Source organism: Microcebus murinus, chromosome 3 (genome assembly GCF_040939455.1).
Source record: "Microcebus murinus isolate Inina chromosome 3, M.murinus_Inina_mat1.0, whole genome shotgun sequence".
NCBI classification, from domain to species: domain Eukaryota; kingdom Metazoa; phylum Chordata; class Mammalia; order Primates; family Cheirogaleidae; genus Microcebus; species Microcebus murinus.
In genome coordinates, this window is record NC_134106.1 from 58,367,076 (window position 1) to 58,383,406 (window position 16,331).

General features: G+C 48.2%; 1 protein-coding gene across 1 annotated transcript in view; it reads right to left on the minus strand.

The window, feature by feature from the left end:
* Positions 1–1,790: 1,790 nt before the first annotated feature.
* Positions 1,791–16,331, minus strand: part of TGFA (transforming growth factor alpha) — a 102,713-nt gene continuing 88,172 nt past the window's right edge. Inside the window, exons 5-7 of the mRNA XM_012750167.3 lie at positions 7,773–7,922; positions 5,247–5,356; positions 1,791–4,431 (exon numbers count right to left, since the gene is read on the minus strand). Of these exons, the coding sequence (XP_012605621.2) occupies positions 4,424–4,431; positions 5,247–5,356; positions 7,773–7,922 (268 nt within the window). The 3' untranslated portion in view covers positions 1,791–4,423. The remainder of the gene's footprint in view (positions 4,432–5,246; positions 5,357–7,772; positions 7,923–16,331) is intronic.

Consider the following 16,331-nt stretch of genomic DNA (forward strand, 5'->3'; position numbering starts at 1 on the left):
ACATTGCAATGTGAGTCCCACACGAGTTAGAAGTGTTAGAGGCTTTCCTACGGGCTTGTAAGACCTGGGTTGACAGTTTCAGAACAATTTATTACAGTTAGAGGCTGGGCAGTGGGGAATAGGGGTGGGCGAGCCTGGGGTGGGTGGGGGTACGGTGGGAGGATAAAAACTATATCCCCACACTATTTGTCCCTTCACTGAGTCCTGTAGCACAGTGGTTCTCCAATCTGAGCCTGTGTCAGAATCACCTGAAGGGCAGAGGGGGTGTGGGGCACCCCTAGAGTTTAGTAGGTCTGGGCTGGGGCCCAAAGATTTGCATTCCTAACAAGTTCCCAGGTGACACTGACGCTGCAGGTCTGGAACCACACGTTGAGAACCACAGCTGTTAACATATACTCTCCACCTTGTAATTTCACTGTTTACTTGCATTTTGTCTAGAAATAGTCCAGAGTTACTCTCTGCATGTCAGTTTGTCTTTCCAGACAGATCTCAATTCTTCTTGGGCAGGGATTGTGTGTTATATATTTTCTTCCACATCAATTAGCATTGTTGGACACATAGATTAAATACTTCCGTACTGGGAAGAATTTCAGAGGCCTTGATTTCTTCAAGCAGATAGGGATCAACTATGATTAGTTTTAGGATTTCCACATTTTGCAAAAGATCATCTAATCTCTTCTAATCATTCATGTTTTTCGCAGAGAAAAATCTTAATTTGTTTCAGCAATATCCCAATCTCATTCAAGAAAAACTCTAGTCTTGATTTAGGAAAAAAAGGGTTCATTCCTTCATCCTTCCAAACAAGGTACAGTACAACTGAACAACAAAATGCACATTACTGAAAAACAACTGCATCTATTATTGCTCACTACTCTTTAAGTATAATTCAGATATTAAGGAAAAGAGCTGCTAATCACATTAACATATTATAGAAATCAAAATTAACTTACCACACAAAATAAATTAAAACATTAAATATTAACCTTTTCAGTGCAACATATACAGAAGTCAGAGTAATGAGTTTTAAAAAAAACATCAGGTTTGTTACAATAAAGATAATGAAAAGTTGAACATTTTGGTAAGTTATTACATTAGGAAAAGGGCTTCAGTCCTCTGTGTGTGTGCACCATTAGACATTTCAGAAACCTAATAAAACCAATGGCTAGAGAGAATGGGTCTATGTTAGAGCATTAAAAACATGTGTTTGTCTTGTTTCTGTGTTGTACCCTTGGTCCTAGGCTGTTAAGTCATTCCACCTTCCTTGGCTGGGCAGGTTGGGAGAGATCAAAGTCCAGAAGCTACTAAGGGTAGGGGTCTCCTGAGCAGTGTTAGATCCTCGTTGCCCATCCTTGTCAAGTTGCCTAAAGAAACAACCAGTGGCCAATGTGCCCTGAGACACCTGGCTGGAAGATACCAGGCGGTTTTCTATACCCACAAGGCACAGTCTCTCAAGAAGTTCCAGAACCGAAAATTCTCTTCCCTCCTCAATGTGGGTTGATGGGTGTCAATCTCACCTCCTTCTCTTCTCTCAGGTGAAAGGACTCTAGAGCCTTTCTGTCCCCCTTGCTGCTGGGATACAACAGCAAGCTCATCCCCTGCTCGGTTCCACATGTGTCCAGCTGGGGTTCTGTCTTCTAGACCAGGGTTGGCTGCTGTCTCTCTTTCTAAGTAGAAGAAAATGTTCCCCACCAGTATGCTTTAAGAAGTTGGAGCCTGTGGAGTAGTGGGGAAATCCAGGCTCCATAAAAGATTTGGAAGCCTTTTTTTTTTTTTTAATTTATTTTTTAAATGGGGGCTTTTCATTGTCTCCTGAGCTGTTGGAAACAGTGACGTTCCCCACTGCCAGGAGTGTCACTGTTTACAGGTCAGGTCTCTAGGAAGATTCTCTAATTGTAATGAAAACAGCTTTAAAAAGGGCAAGGAAAAACAGGGAAGATGTAGAGGTGGATCAGAAGGTGCATTTGTCACCTGAAAAGGGAGCATTTTTTCAGCTAGCCAAAGAATGAGCACTGCCATGTAGGGGCAGAGGAAGCCAACGTTTGCCAGTCATTTGATTTCTAAAGGAGAAAGCAGCAGAGAAGTGAGGCTCTCCTATCCTGGAGTGTAGACAACGGTCCAGCCAGGCCTGCCTGGACCCACCTGTGCTTTCAACCCTTTTCAGACCTGCTGGTTTACATAGGACTGACCCGAAGGCACTTCTAGGGAGGCACGTGCTTGAGCCCGTTCCCTGCCCGGGTGTACAGGCACAGGGAAGGGGGCACCGGCAGCTGTGAGTTGCTGGACCTGAGAACCAGAACATTTGCAGACATGAAATCTAAAGTTCTTGCAGGGAACCTCCGCTTCCACCGTCTGTCTATCCTCATCTTCTAGCGCCTCTGCAAAATCTCTTAAAAGCCAGTTGCTGTTGGGGTCTAAAAACCAGTGTCAACTAATTGGTCTCTGAGCAGGATGCTATAGTCAAGCCTTAGCTCACATATCTGCTGCTGTAGGACCGGCTCAAAGAATGGAAACTTACACCTATTTTGTTTAATAATTAAAAAACCCTAGAGCTGTGTAAACACATTGCTCGGGGCCAGCTCTGAACAGATCTGATTTCCGCATGCAGTGCTTCAGGTGTGGCAGCAGTAAATCAGAGTGCCAGAGTGAAGACAGGGGCCATAGAACTGTCTCAATTATAAGAGATAAAGAGAAAGTGCACAGAAATGGTTCTTCCAGACCAGAGAAGATTAGGCAGAAGACAAAATTTTCTGACAGAAATTTCAAGCCAGTCTGATGTATCTGAAATGCCCCTTTCGCGTTGTGATTAGCTAGATGCACTGAAGGGCTAATGGGTGGAAATCTTTCACTTTTCAAGTATTAGTAGATAAGGAGTTTCCTCACACAAGGAGTTTATAGTCATTTCGTTGTTATTCTGTCTCCAAGTTTTAAGGAACAACCCTAGGGATGTGCTACCCATCTTACTTGACACGATCCATGGCCTCCCACAAGCAGGCCCAATGGGTCAGAACATACCCGGATGCTCAGGAGAACAATTTCTCCTTCTCTTGAGGGAAAAGCGAGACCCACATGGTGGAGGTGGCTTGTTAGAGGTTTTGTTAATAAAACTAGCAACCTGAATGGAAAAGAAAAAAAAAATCACTGGAATATGTCTCTTAATGCTTGAAAATAAATAGGAAAGTTAAATTTCTCCTTTTAAAAATAAAGCAACAAGCCAACCAAGCAACAAAATGGAAAATAAATGACTGACTGGTCTGTCTTTAATGAACTTGGCCTGAAATGCCCATGGCTCCTTGCTAAGGCTCTATTTCTCCCATCCAATTACTAACCAGGTCAGACCCTGCTTAGCTTCCGAGATCAGGCGCGTTCAGGGTGGTATGGCTGTAGACTATTTCTAACATCCTCTTAGAGGGCTCACAAGGAAGTGAATCCATTCAATCACCGAGCAGTATAGCAAGTATTGTGTTTGTACTGTGCACACACACACACAGCCACTCTCTTCTTCTCTTCCCCAACAGAAGGGACAGATCTCCCTACTGGATTTGCTAACTTTTCTACCAGAACATATCAGGACATTGACCGGCTTTGTGTCTTAAATGGCATGACCTCTGAACCCCCATCTTTGCTCCTATCAGTAACTCATCCTTTGGTTCCATCTCCACAGCCCCCTGGAAGATTTTTCCAAAGCCTGATCCGTGCCAAAGAGGCCAGACATTTGTAATCAGTATAGCAGTACGTACATCATTAATGTAGACGTCTGACTTAAGGGATTAAAAATAAAACCATTCTCCATCTAATAAATAAGAAATTATCTTTGAGGGTGGCAACAGCATGGGACGGTCTTCAACATCATGTGTCCATGGAAGATGTTGGGCTGGTTGAGGGTCTTGTGGCCAGAGGACATGGCTCCTCTTGAAGTTGGTGTCTTCATGTAACAATAAGCAGCTTCCCCTTCTCTGCTTTCTTTCTCGAAAAGCAGATGAGAGAAAATGGTAACAACTACAGAGATCTCCCACACTGGGCAGGATTCTGTTGCAGGGAGGTGTCCCATGAGAAAGAAATACAGCCTGGAATCTGTGACTGGCAGAAGACAACTGCATACACCTGGACTCAGACACCGACCGACGCACACACCTTATCTAGGTAAACAGGAGGCCACCTCTTTGCAGTTCTTTTTTGACCAGTCTTTAAGTTGTGGCCCACTGATTGCTCCTTGAGGTCACACTGAATAGCCCCAAGCAGACAGAGTTCTTGACAGAGTTTTAAAGGCCCAGAGAAGACAGAAATGTTGCGCGGGTGGGTGGTCACAGGCAGAGTAGGGAAGGTCTGCCAGCTTGTCCAGGTACCTCTGGCGGTCCTGTCCTCTAGAAGGCCTTTCTTCATTGGGCTGCCACAGTCCCCCGGCCAAACTCCTCCTCTGGGCTCTTCAGACCACTGGCAGGAAGGAAAAACAGGTTAAAAATTGTGGGCCAGCCCCCAGCCATGTTGGGAAAACAAGCTTGGGACAGAGACGTGGAGATGGCATCAGCCGATGTCACCAGGTTCTCTGGGGCAGTCAGACTCAAGTCCAACTTCTGCTGCTTTAACCTCAGGGGCCACAACTTCTGACATTGTGCTTTTGGTGCCAGAGGAAGCCAGAAGGGCTGACCGAGAGTGAACGAGTTGTAGCAGAAGGAAGCGGGTGGGGAGATGCACTCAGCTGTGAGGGCTTTAGTTCCCTCAGCCTGTGGCCAGTTCCCTGGTATGGGGTGGCCTGGCGGGCAGCTCATGAACTGGTTCAGGACTCTGGGGACAGAATAGATTCCCCTAAGGCCATATAAGAATGGCCCATTTTCCAATGGATGGGCGCTAAGGGTATTGTCTGTGGCTGTCGTGGTGAGGCAGCATCGACTCAGCCCTCAGCTCCTGAGTCTGCCCAGCCTGGCGTCTTCCTAGCCTGGTCCTTGGTCCCTTTTGTGGTTCCTCTGGACGTGTGCAGGGAGTGCCCGGGCCCAGGAGTGAAGCACTGCTGATGTGCTCCAGCAGGGCGCACGGGTGAGCAGCCCCAGTTCACCCTCGAGCCCTCACCACGAGCCAGAATAAACGAGCTCCCCTCTAAGTAAAACCTACCTTAGAATAAACTAAACCCAACCTGGCAGAATCAAATAGCCTCTTCCTGCTTCATCCTCCAGGAACTTATGTCCCAACTTGGGGAAGGTGACGGTTTTCTCCACCCAACAGTGTCTCCCAATGGAGAAAAGGCCCCCTACCTGTTTCTGAGTGGCAGCAAGTGGTCCTTCCCTTCAGGAGGGCGCTGGGCTTCTCGTGCCGGCAGACAAGGGCCCGGCACCACTCACAGTGTTTCCGCACCTGGCAGCAGCTGTAGAGACACAGGACACAGTCTGGGCAGGAGCCAGGCAGGGGGGGCTGGCTGGCGCAACATCAGCCCCAGGGACAGCTGGGCAGCTCCAGGTTCTAAAACAGCCTTCCCATGGGGCCTCCAGAGGGACAGGCTGTAGGGGCTGATGGCCTTGCAGGGCGGTGGTCCTGTGGGGCAGATGCCAGCCAACAACAAAAGCTCCTGTTGGCTGCCCCAAAGTACCAGCTCTGTTTCTTAGCCCAGCCTGGCTCCAGCTTCCCCGGCTGTCAGAGGGGACTGGCCACCCACCCCGCTGCTTTCTCCATGAAGAACCAGGTGGGTAATTCCACACATGTAGTCATGGCTTCCAAACTGGGCTAAAGCAGCCACCTCAGGCTGGCAGGGCTGTGAGGGTTTAGGAAGAGGTTATTTATCAGGTATTTCCAGTAGCAAAGCAGGGAACTTGGATGGGCTGAACTGACCCATGGAAAACTGAGTGAGTCACAGATCTCAATGGTTTTACATCCTCCACTGAGGACTAAAATTCTCTAGCTTTGGAATACCCAATCTCTCTGTAAACCTGTGTTGCCGGAATCCTGGAGCATCAGGGTTATGAAGGCTCCTGCCTCCCTCTGTGGGCAGGACTGGACAGTTTTCAGGGTTAGCATAAATAAAAAATCCCATTGATTCTAGACCCATTCATCACTGCTCTCTTGCAGCCAGCTAGCCAGGTACACCTGCCCCAGTGACTTCCCATGCAGGAGGATCCTGGGGAATCCCAGTGGGATCAAGGCCTCTAGATCCCTCCAGGATGGGCTAAGCTGGTCCCAACTGGAACTCTGCAACTCTGGAGAACCCCATACCCAGGCAACCAGCAGTTTGGCAGGGCTGAGGGCTTAGTGTCTGGCTCATTGATTATGAACTTGGTCTCTGGCAGGGACTGGCTGGGAAGGGACAGAGGAGAGGTGAGATTGGCTGCCTTCCTGGGAATGAGAGATGCTGTCTAGGTGTCTAGATCATACCTGTCTATAGAAAGTCTGTAAATTAGCCTTTAGGTCCCTTTGGGGAGGCCCATGTGGACTTTCCTTATTCTTGATCCTAAGTCTCTGGGACCCTCCTGGCCACAGAAACAGGACTATGGAAGGATGGGTGAGCACACCCAGCTAGTTGGCCATGAGAGGTGAGGTCGGTGGCCCTCTAGCTTGCTCCTGTGCCTCTAGGGAGGGTCCTTCTGAGTGGCAGAGGCCTGGCTGTGTCCCAGCTTGAACCAGGGCTATCTTCTTCCTGCAAACACACTTTCCTAAGACCCCTGGGAGTGGAATGGATACTGCGTGGGGAGGGAGGTGGGGCCAGTGCAGTTCAGACCTCATTCCTCACCATTTAATGCTGGCCTGGCTGGGAGAAGGGTGTGAGCAGGCTGTGGCTTCTGTCAACCAGCTGGGGCTCTAGGGGGTGCCCCACTTATTACCAGAACCAGGGGCATGTGCTTCATTCAGATATTCCAATAGCAATGATCCAACAGGACAGTCTCTTTTTTATCTGTCTGAATCCTAGGCAACATCAGAGGGTTTAAGTCTGGCTTCCTGCGTTGACATGGAGCTGCTTACCCCAGCCCATGCCAGAGTGGCCCATCCACTGTCTCCACCATAAATTAATCACACCAAACTGGGGTGCAGCCTTTGACTGCTCTGTGAATTCCTCATGCATATCCAATTAGGTATAAATCCTCTGAGAGCTTGCTGTGCAACTCAGACTTCAGATATTCCCAGGGAATAAACCTGGTAGAGTGCCACAGGCTGGGACTATAGTACAGTATTCCCAGAAGTTCTGACCCTGCAAAGCAGCCAAAAGCTAATGAGACTAAGACACATCCAAAAAGGGCTTCTCTAGGGCTCAGGAAGGGCTTCCTGGAAGATGCCACACGGAGACTGAGCTTTGGAGGATGAGGAGGGGCAGAGAAGAAAAAGGCAAAGAGCTGTGCAGAGCGATGACCATTAGCTTGTAACAGTAGCAACAGTGGCTCCCAATGTGGCTTTAGGATTTATAAAGTGCTTTCTGCAGGGAGGAAGCACTTCTGCTACAGCCCAAAGGAGGCTGGGAGCTATTTCTGGTTCTCTCTTGAGCACCTGCCCATTTCATCACTATTCTGAAGGCTCCAACTCAGCGGTGGAGAGAAAGAGCATGCCTGTTGCTCTACACTGGCTTCTGACAGTACATGAAGCCACCACTGGGGACTAGCCCAGGATGCATGAGGCTTTTACACAGTGTGGCTGCCATGACATGCCAGGAGGCACCGGAGTTCCTCTTAGCTTTGCTGATGCTGTTCAGACATCACAGCACTAAGCTGTGCTGAGGTGGCCCTGTTAGCCAGATGTGCAGCAGGTTGTGGTAGGGCAAGCAGGCAGGTGACCTGACCTTAGGGACAGTAAATACTCACTGTATCAGCACACACGCAATGATGAGGACAGCTAGGGCCACGATGGAGACCACCACCAAGGCGGTGATGGCCTGCTTCTTCTGGCTGGCAGCCACCACGGCCAGGAGGTCCGCGTGCTCACAGCGTGCACCCACGTACCCAGAATGGCAGCTGGGGAAGAAAGGAATGTCAGTGAACTCTCCCGACAGAAGGTCTGTTCCCAACTCCGCAGGGAGGGCTGGGCTGGAGGGGCCTAGAGCTTACAGGGGCCCTGTCGTCTTTTGCTATTGGGAGGCAAAGGTGTCAGCAAAATACCTCCTATTCCCTGCCACAGGCACTGCCTGCTTGGAGAAGTGAAGCTAGTCACCCTCATCACCTGGACGAGAAAGCTCCACTGTTACTGCTACTATGGGGGAATAAAGACAGCAACTGGGCCAGGTGCGGTGGCTCACACCTATAATCCTAGCACTCTGGGAGGCCGAGGCTGGTGGATTGCTCGAGGTCAGGAGTTCGAAACCAGCCTGAGCAAGAGCGAGACCCCGTCTCTACTATAAATAGAAAGAAATTAATTGGACAACTAATATATATAGAAAAAATTAGCCAGGCATGGTGGCGCATGCCTGTAGTCCCAGCTACTCGGGAGGCTGAGGCAGCAGGATTGCTTGAGCCCAGGAGTTTGAGGTTGCTGTGAGCTAGGCTGACGCCATGGCACTCACTCTAGCCTGGGCAAGAAAGCGAGACTCTGTCTCAAAAAAAAAAAAAAAAAAAGACAGCAACTGTATTCATGCCGTGAACTTCATTTAGCAGTTCAGAGAAACCAAGGTTATTTTTAAATCAAATGTGTATTTTCACAGTTTTTGATGATGACAGAAAGAAAACATGTTAAATCATTTGGAGACATAGGCTGTGGTTTGCTTTTTTATCTTCTTCATCAAGTATAATTAGCTCTGCAAGTATTTACCAAGTGGCCTAGTGCACAGGGAACCTCCTGGAGTAGCTGACAGGAGGTTAAATCCTGCCTGGTCACTGTGGGACTGGAGAAGTCACCCTGTAGGCGCTGGCCCTTCCCCCGAGGGAGAAGCTGACAGGGGACGAGACTGGAGGCTGAGAGGTGGTAAGTAACGGGCTTCCACAGTGCAGTCTGCCTGTCTCAAGTTTTCAGCCTGTGCCCAGATGGCTCCCTTACCTTCTGGAGGGACCACCTGAGTTGTGGGCTCCCTCCATGTGGTATTTGACACCTTCTCCCTGCAGGGCCTTAATCTACCCCTTGCACTTCATCTCCTACCATCCAGGTTCCTGCCAATCCAAGGTGTCACCCCCACCACTAGCCCAGTGCTAAATACGCTGCACCTAGTGAAGTGCCTGGCCCCCAGGCCACACGGGGCACACCTGCAGAATGAAGGAATGAATGACTACCCTCTACTCGCCCATCTCAACTCCTGCTGACTTCTCCGCCTGGAATGTTATTCCTCCTCTCCTACTTAGACTTCATTTCAAGGACCACGTCCTTCCCAAAGATGTAATTTACAGACTTGTTCATTTATGTTTGTCACACGTCCCTCCACTTTCCATAGCTTGCTCAGTGGACCTCACTACCCTCAACGCCTCCTTCAAACACCCGCAGGACTACGCCTGCCTCTCTGATGGCTCTTCTTTGCCCAGCCTCCTGCTCCTGCAGGGCGGAGCCGAGCTCTGCAAAAACCTCTGGTCAACCACTGAACAGAATGGGGCTGGTGGCTGGGCTTTGGAGTGCACTGTTAGGTTTCCACCCAGGAGTTGCAGCCAGGTAATAGGCCATCTCTGAAGAAGGTGTTAGGGCTGCTTCCTCCTGGGCAAGAGCAGTGTGATGAGGGTTTGCAGAGATCTTTTGTGAAAGGCCCAGGGTCAAGGAAGGCCAGCACCTCATGACAATTTCACACAGCTTGAAATATTCATACTTTAGCTAACAAGCCCTGGGAGAGAAGGATTCTAACACCTCATTCACCATGTGGTTCTGAAAACCCTATGAATTAACAAATCAACATTGGGGACCTCAAGAACTCTCAAATAAAACAGCATCAGCCAAGCACTAATTACAATACGTAACATCTATTGCAGGTACTAGGTAAACTCCTGAAGAGTTCTTTTTTTTTTGAGACAGAGTCTCGCTTTGTTGCCCAGGCTAGAGTGAGTGCCGTGGCATCAGCCTAGCTCACAGCAACCTCAAACTCCTGGGCTCAGGCAATCCTCCTGCCTCAGCCTCTCGAGTAGCTGGGACTATAGGCATGTACCACCATGCCCGGCTAATTTTTTCTGTATATATTAATTGTCCAATTAATTTCTTTCTATTTATATAGTAGAGACGGGGTCTCGCTCTTGCTCAGGCTGGTTTCGAACTCCTGACCTCAAGCAATCCGCCCGCCTCGGCCTCCCAGAGTGCTAGGATTATAGGCGTGAGCCACCTCGCCCGGCCAAGTTCTCTTTTAATCTCAGTAATCACAACTGACGTATAAGTTTGGGGCTATTACTTACCTTGATTTACAGATAAGGAAACAAAAGTTTTTAGAAGCTTAGATATGAACAAGCTCATCCATTAAGGCTACTTTTCTAAGTTAATGCTAACTGGTTTGGAAGATACCCTGGGCCAGTGAGTCAATGAAAAACACAAACCGCACGAGACTAAGGAGAGGTGGCTGCTGACCGTCCCACAGAAGGTTCCCCTGCTGTCTGTGTGGCAGGGAGCAAAGGTGTCCCCAGATGGTGCAGTCTTAACTCACCGGGGAGATAACCCCCCGGGCTGGGTCACACTTTGCCGACTCTCCATGTTTTTCCTCCCAGAGGAATATTTGCCATTCATGCATGCTGGGCCCTGCACAACCAGCCCTGCCTCAAAACCACCCTGGCAGAAGTCCCAGCCAAGAAAGCCTCTCTGTCACCCTGGTGTTACAGCTGCAAATACTCAAATCCCAGTCCCATCAAGTTAGGGAGGCCACCACGCTTCTACATGAAAGCTTTCCCCAGCGGGGAGGCGCGGGAGACTCCGGGTCATGGCCTAGGTGAGCTCCCGGAATAGCACACATTGGCCCCAAGCAGCCCAGTGGGTCTCGACTGCAGCCGAGACCTCCCAGATCAAAATCTCCCTGAAAATGGAGCCTGGATATTTTAAAGAAAGGGCCAGAGGTAATTCTGATGAAGCCAGAGTTGAGGACATCATGAAAGTTTCAATGGTGAAACCAACAATTCTCATCCTTGGCTGCCCATTGGAATTGCGTAGGGAGCTTTCAAAAAAAGTGATACTCAGGCCACACCCTAGACCAACTAATTCAGAATCCCTGTGAGTAAGTCCTGGGTATTAGAATTTTTAAAGCTCGCAGATGATTCCACCAGGCAGCCAGAATTCAGAGGTCCTTTCTCTTCCTGATCGTTTACAATAATGGAGACGCTTCTCAGTTGCTCTTTATGAGAGAGGAAAAAGAAGAAGGGTTGGTGACTTTTTTTTTTTTTAACTTCTCAGGCATCTACTAATATTAGACCTAATTATGCTGATTATTTTAGGCACAAGTCACAGAAGGAGGGGGAAGAGTCACCTTACCTGGCTACAAGTGAATCACTCTTGACTCAGCTGCTGTCTCCTGTGCCTCAGGTAGGCACCAGTTCCCATCTGGCTGCACCTTAGAATCACCTGGGAAGCTCTGGAAAATGCCAGGGCTGAGGACACACCCTGGAGATGCCCATCCAATTGTTCTGGGCACCTGGGTGATTCTAACATGCAGCTAGGTGGGAACCACTGGAGGAGGTGTGGGGAAACAAGAACCAACAAATTCAGAATCTGCCACATCCACGTCCCCTTTGTCCCTCTCCCCCAAACCTCTGGGCAGTGGCTGTAATGTGCGTGGGCCCCTCATATCAGATGCTGGAGAAGTGGGAGATGTTGTGTCCCCATTTACGAAAGGAATCTAAAACAACATGGGAGTGATTTTATCATAAAGGGGAATGGGAAATATGTGAGACTGAATATTTTCTTATATCCTTTGACCATTTAATTTCATCTGTTTTAAGTGGGTTTTGTGATCCAGTGATTGGTTCAGAACACAAGGTTCTGGAATGCTGTTTTATCTTCATGATTCTGAAAATGAGGCTCTAGAATCACCTTCAGGCTGTTTCCCTGAAATAAGAACAAAAAAAGGACAGGCGTGCAAGAGAAAGAAAGGAAGGAATGCAATAATAGCACAGGAAGGATCAGGAGCTTGTCTGAGTTGCAAAGGGAACCATTTAGGCTGGAGACAAAGTCAAGTGCTCCAGACAGGTGGGTCCTCTGAGGCCCTTTCATTTTTGTTACTAGTTAAGTCTGGAGGTTGCTTTGGTGGCTTTTCTTAGGAGCAAACTTTGTGGCTGTAGGCTTCTCCCATTTTAGCAAGAATGATGAAATCGTGTGTGAGACGCCTTTCCCCCCTGCCAGCAACCTGGTCTTTCCTCAGTCCCTCTCTCATCTGGTTCACAGTCCCATGGATTTTTAATTTTTTTTTACCTTAAGAAAAAATTTCCCCAACTATTTCCAAGCAAATTGGAAGGTACATAAATTATAATAAGGCAGGAAGAAAAAGAAAAAAGCCCACACTGTTGTACCCCCTCACCTCAAATGCAGCCCAATGGACATGTTTTCTTCCACACTATTTCTATGTAGTTTTTTTAACATAGTTAAGACATGGGGTTAAAAAAAATTATTTTTTTACAAAATCAATTTATTTAATATTGCTTCACCATTTTACTATGTCATTAGAAAACACTGCAAAAGTCATTTTAAATGCCTGCACAGATTTAATTTATGTACCACTTTTGATATCATAGTCAATGCCAAGTGATTGTTGTGCACACATCTTTGTTTGCAGTTGAGATTATTTCCTTAGGACAGGGTCCCAAATGTAGATATAACATGGCACAGACCCTGCAGCCAAATTGTCATGGATTCAAATTCCATTCTTACTGCCTATGTGACCTTGAGCAAGTTACTTAACCTCTCTGTGCCAGATTCAGCATCTTTAAAATGCAACAGTAAGAAAGACCTACCTCATAGAGTTATGAGCATTAAACGAGTTAGTATCTTGCAAAGTGCAATAAACTGTGCTTGACACAACAGGCTATATAAGGGCTAAAAATGTAAATTAAAAGATGGGAGCATTTTTAAGGCTATGTTATCTTCATAAACAGTGACGTACTCCCAGGCAGGAGGCTAGTACCCTGATTTTTAGCCAAGTCTTTGGCATAGGTCCCAAGATAAAGTCTTTAATATGAGGGTCAAGGACCAAATTAAACTACTTTTAGAAATATATTTTATGCCAACTTGCCTTTAACATGAAGAAATCCCACAGGGCTGGGGTGGGAGTAGGTGCACCAGGTCCAAGGGCATACATATAGGGTTAACCCCTTGTTGGCTTTTTGCCAAGTCCTGTAACCTTCCGCCCCAGGGGCTGGGGAGGAGTGTTTCAGCTTTGATACAAGGGTCTCATGGGACTGGGACAGCTATGGGTTCCGTGGTCTGTGGTCTGTCCTACTTTCATACGCCTTTCAGCAGAACATTACAACGTCCCTTAGCTGCAGTGACAGCAGCCGCACCAGCAAACACTTGAGATCTTAAGCTCTGTGGGGAACTGGGCTTGAATGTTCTCCAGTGCTGTCTAATAGAACTTTCTGTGAAATGACAGAGTCTAATCTGGGTAGATAAACACAGTACTAGCCACCTTGAGGCACTGAGTGCTTAAAATGTGGCTAGTGCAACTGAGAGACTAAATTTTAATTAATCAACTAAATCAATTCATTTAAATAGCCCTCCCATGCATAGTGGCTCTTGTCTTAAAAGCAATTGCTCTATATGCATTATTGTTGCTGAGTCCTCATTACAATCCTATGAAGTATTAGCACGCAGAAAGTTTTGTATATATAGTTTTGTACACAAAGAAATTGAGACTCAGTGGGGCTAAGTCACTTGCATGAGAGACTCAGCGGGATTCCACCACAATTCACGCCTTTAGTTGCCACTTTATCCTGTCTGGTGTGTCACCCTCACTATCTGCTTCTGGTGGGTGTAGGGGGAGAGGAGGACATGTACTTTCTCCAGACGTGGATGGGAGTGATGTCACGCATCTTAAACCCTGCCCCTACACCTGATGACTGTCGACATGATAGTGATCCACATAGAGTGGCTCAAGTACCAACAAGAAAACCGCCCCCATCCTGACCTCTTGGTCCCATGGGCAGCCTGCTCATGCACCGATGGTGGTCAGGTCTCTCCGGGTGTTTAAGTCTGCTTGGATTCCACCGGAATGTCCTGTGGCCAGGGCCATGTGGAATGTTTTCCTTGGCTGACAGCAAATTGTTTTCACACTTTGCTGTGGGAAAGTTGTCAGGGAGTTCAGTCACCAGGGAGCATTTTGGACAGGTGAGAAACTTCAAACTGGTTGCCTACACTAGAACCCTTAAATCTTGTCACCTGTCTGGTTTCCTTTACCTGTTTTCTTTTGTTTGAAGGCTTCTACAGGCGCCAGACCAACAGCCTGAGGAATCTGCCTCAGGGAAAAAGTGATGCTGGCATCCTAACCTTGCCTTTCTATAGCTTGACTGTCTTTGGAAATTCTTTTCCCATTTGATTCTGATGTGGTCAGGTACTCAGGGTGGGGTGGGGGTTTATTAGAAGGAGCCATACATAATACACAATTTAGGGCTCATCTGAAGCATATATATTTAAGAATAATTTTCACTACCTTTGTTATTTGTTCTCATTTTTCTTCTTCCCCTCGTTTTATAGTGTGAGATATCATTTTAGGTTCTCTGGAAACGTAAAGACTATTATTCTTATGGAAGACAAAGTTTAAGAATGACAATATTTTAGAAAGAGCTCCCTCTCTCGAAACTCTAATCTTGGCTCCCTGTGGGTTTTCTTTATAAGGCCATGACAGATGGGGCCCTACCTCAAGAATGTCAGTTTTATTGACCAGAATGTGTGCATGTCAGCTCCCCGAAGCTGGGGCGGTTCATAGCAGCAGGGACAGAATGTTCTGCTTTCTCTGCACAGACTTGGAGTTTCTGGTCTAATGGGAATAAATTAATCAGAACATTCTTCTAGGTGCTGCAAATACAAAAAGGTATAAGGTGTGGTCCTGTCTGCCCAGAGCTCATGAGCCAGCATGGGGGTAAGGGAGGGTGGGACGGCACTTCACCCTTGGCCCCCCACTACCCTGCCCTGTCAGTGCTGGAGGGGCGTGCGGAGGACCCTGTCGAGGGGCTGGGTACATACAAGCCCTGGGGGGCATGTGGGCAGCTGAAGTGAGCCAGGTGGGCTAGTGTGAGCAGAATAGCTGTAGCAACAGGTGGCCGAGGACAACATTGTGCTTTGGTGTCAGGGCATAGTGGGGACAGGTGGAGAATGGAGGGCTGCAAAGGGCAAGCCCCGTCTGGGGTAGAGGAGTGGGAACACCGGAGTCCCAGCGGAGTGGCTGTGTTTGGGAATTCAGGACTGTTACTGCCATTGTCCAGTTTAGTCAAGAGAGGCTGGCCATCTGCGTGGCTATGTGGAAGCTGCCTTCTAAAATGTGCATGACGAATTAAAGCCATGAAACAACAATGTGGGACATGTTCTACTGCCACATAAAACATGTCTGTGGGCTGAATACTGCCCCTGAGGCACCGAGATTCAGTGGGGAAACTGAGGTAAAAAGGCAGTAATTGCTGGCATGGCTGTGCCTCCCCCAGATAGTCAGCTTTCCAGACGTGAGGGGATCTTGGCTGTCTCTGCAGACCCCACATTTGGCACCCAGGAAAAACTTAAGAGTGTGATCAGAGGACTGAGCTTGGGAATGACCTCACCTTTCTCTGGGGTAAGGTAGCTGCAGGAAATGATGCTGGAAACAAAAGAGCTGAGTGCTTGGAGGTGAATTTTGTCAGGCTAAAGCAGAGTGTCCTCTGGGCAGTAGCTGACAGCATGAGCTCTGGGTTTGGGGTGCTCAGACTGAGCCCCACCTCTGCCAGTTCCTAGCTCTGGGACTCTGGCTACGTTGCTTCACTTCTTTCTCCTCCACACAATAGGGCAACGATCCCCCTTGGAGGGGTGCTGTGAGGACTCCAGCAGTTACTCCTGGGGACCATGCCTGGGACAAGCTGAGCTTTTATTGTGAGCTTTTGATGAATAGTAAGACTTATGATATGGGTGGGTGAGAGGGGAGACATTCATCAAAATGTAATGGTGTGTGAATGTGATGCAGAATTATTTCTCTTGGACCAAGAGCAGGGCTTGGGACCCAGACTGAGGATAAGAGAAGGGCAGCTGTCCACCCCCAGCTCTTAGCAGGCTTCCAGAAGCCAAGGTGGGTCTCAGCCACAGACATGGTGATGGCCCAGCTTGCCTGGTGGCCCAGGCTCCAGGCAGCCCCTGATCTGGTGCGGAGGGCACATGAGGAGGAAAAAGTGGGTTTCTGACCTACTTTCGATCACAGCCAGGTAAAGACTTGCCCTGTCTCTCTAAAGAGGGTCGTCCCAACTCGCAGCCCGTACACACGGAGGCCCTGCATGCCTGACTCTGGCCCAGCACCGGGCACAGCCGGCGAGGAC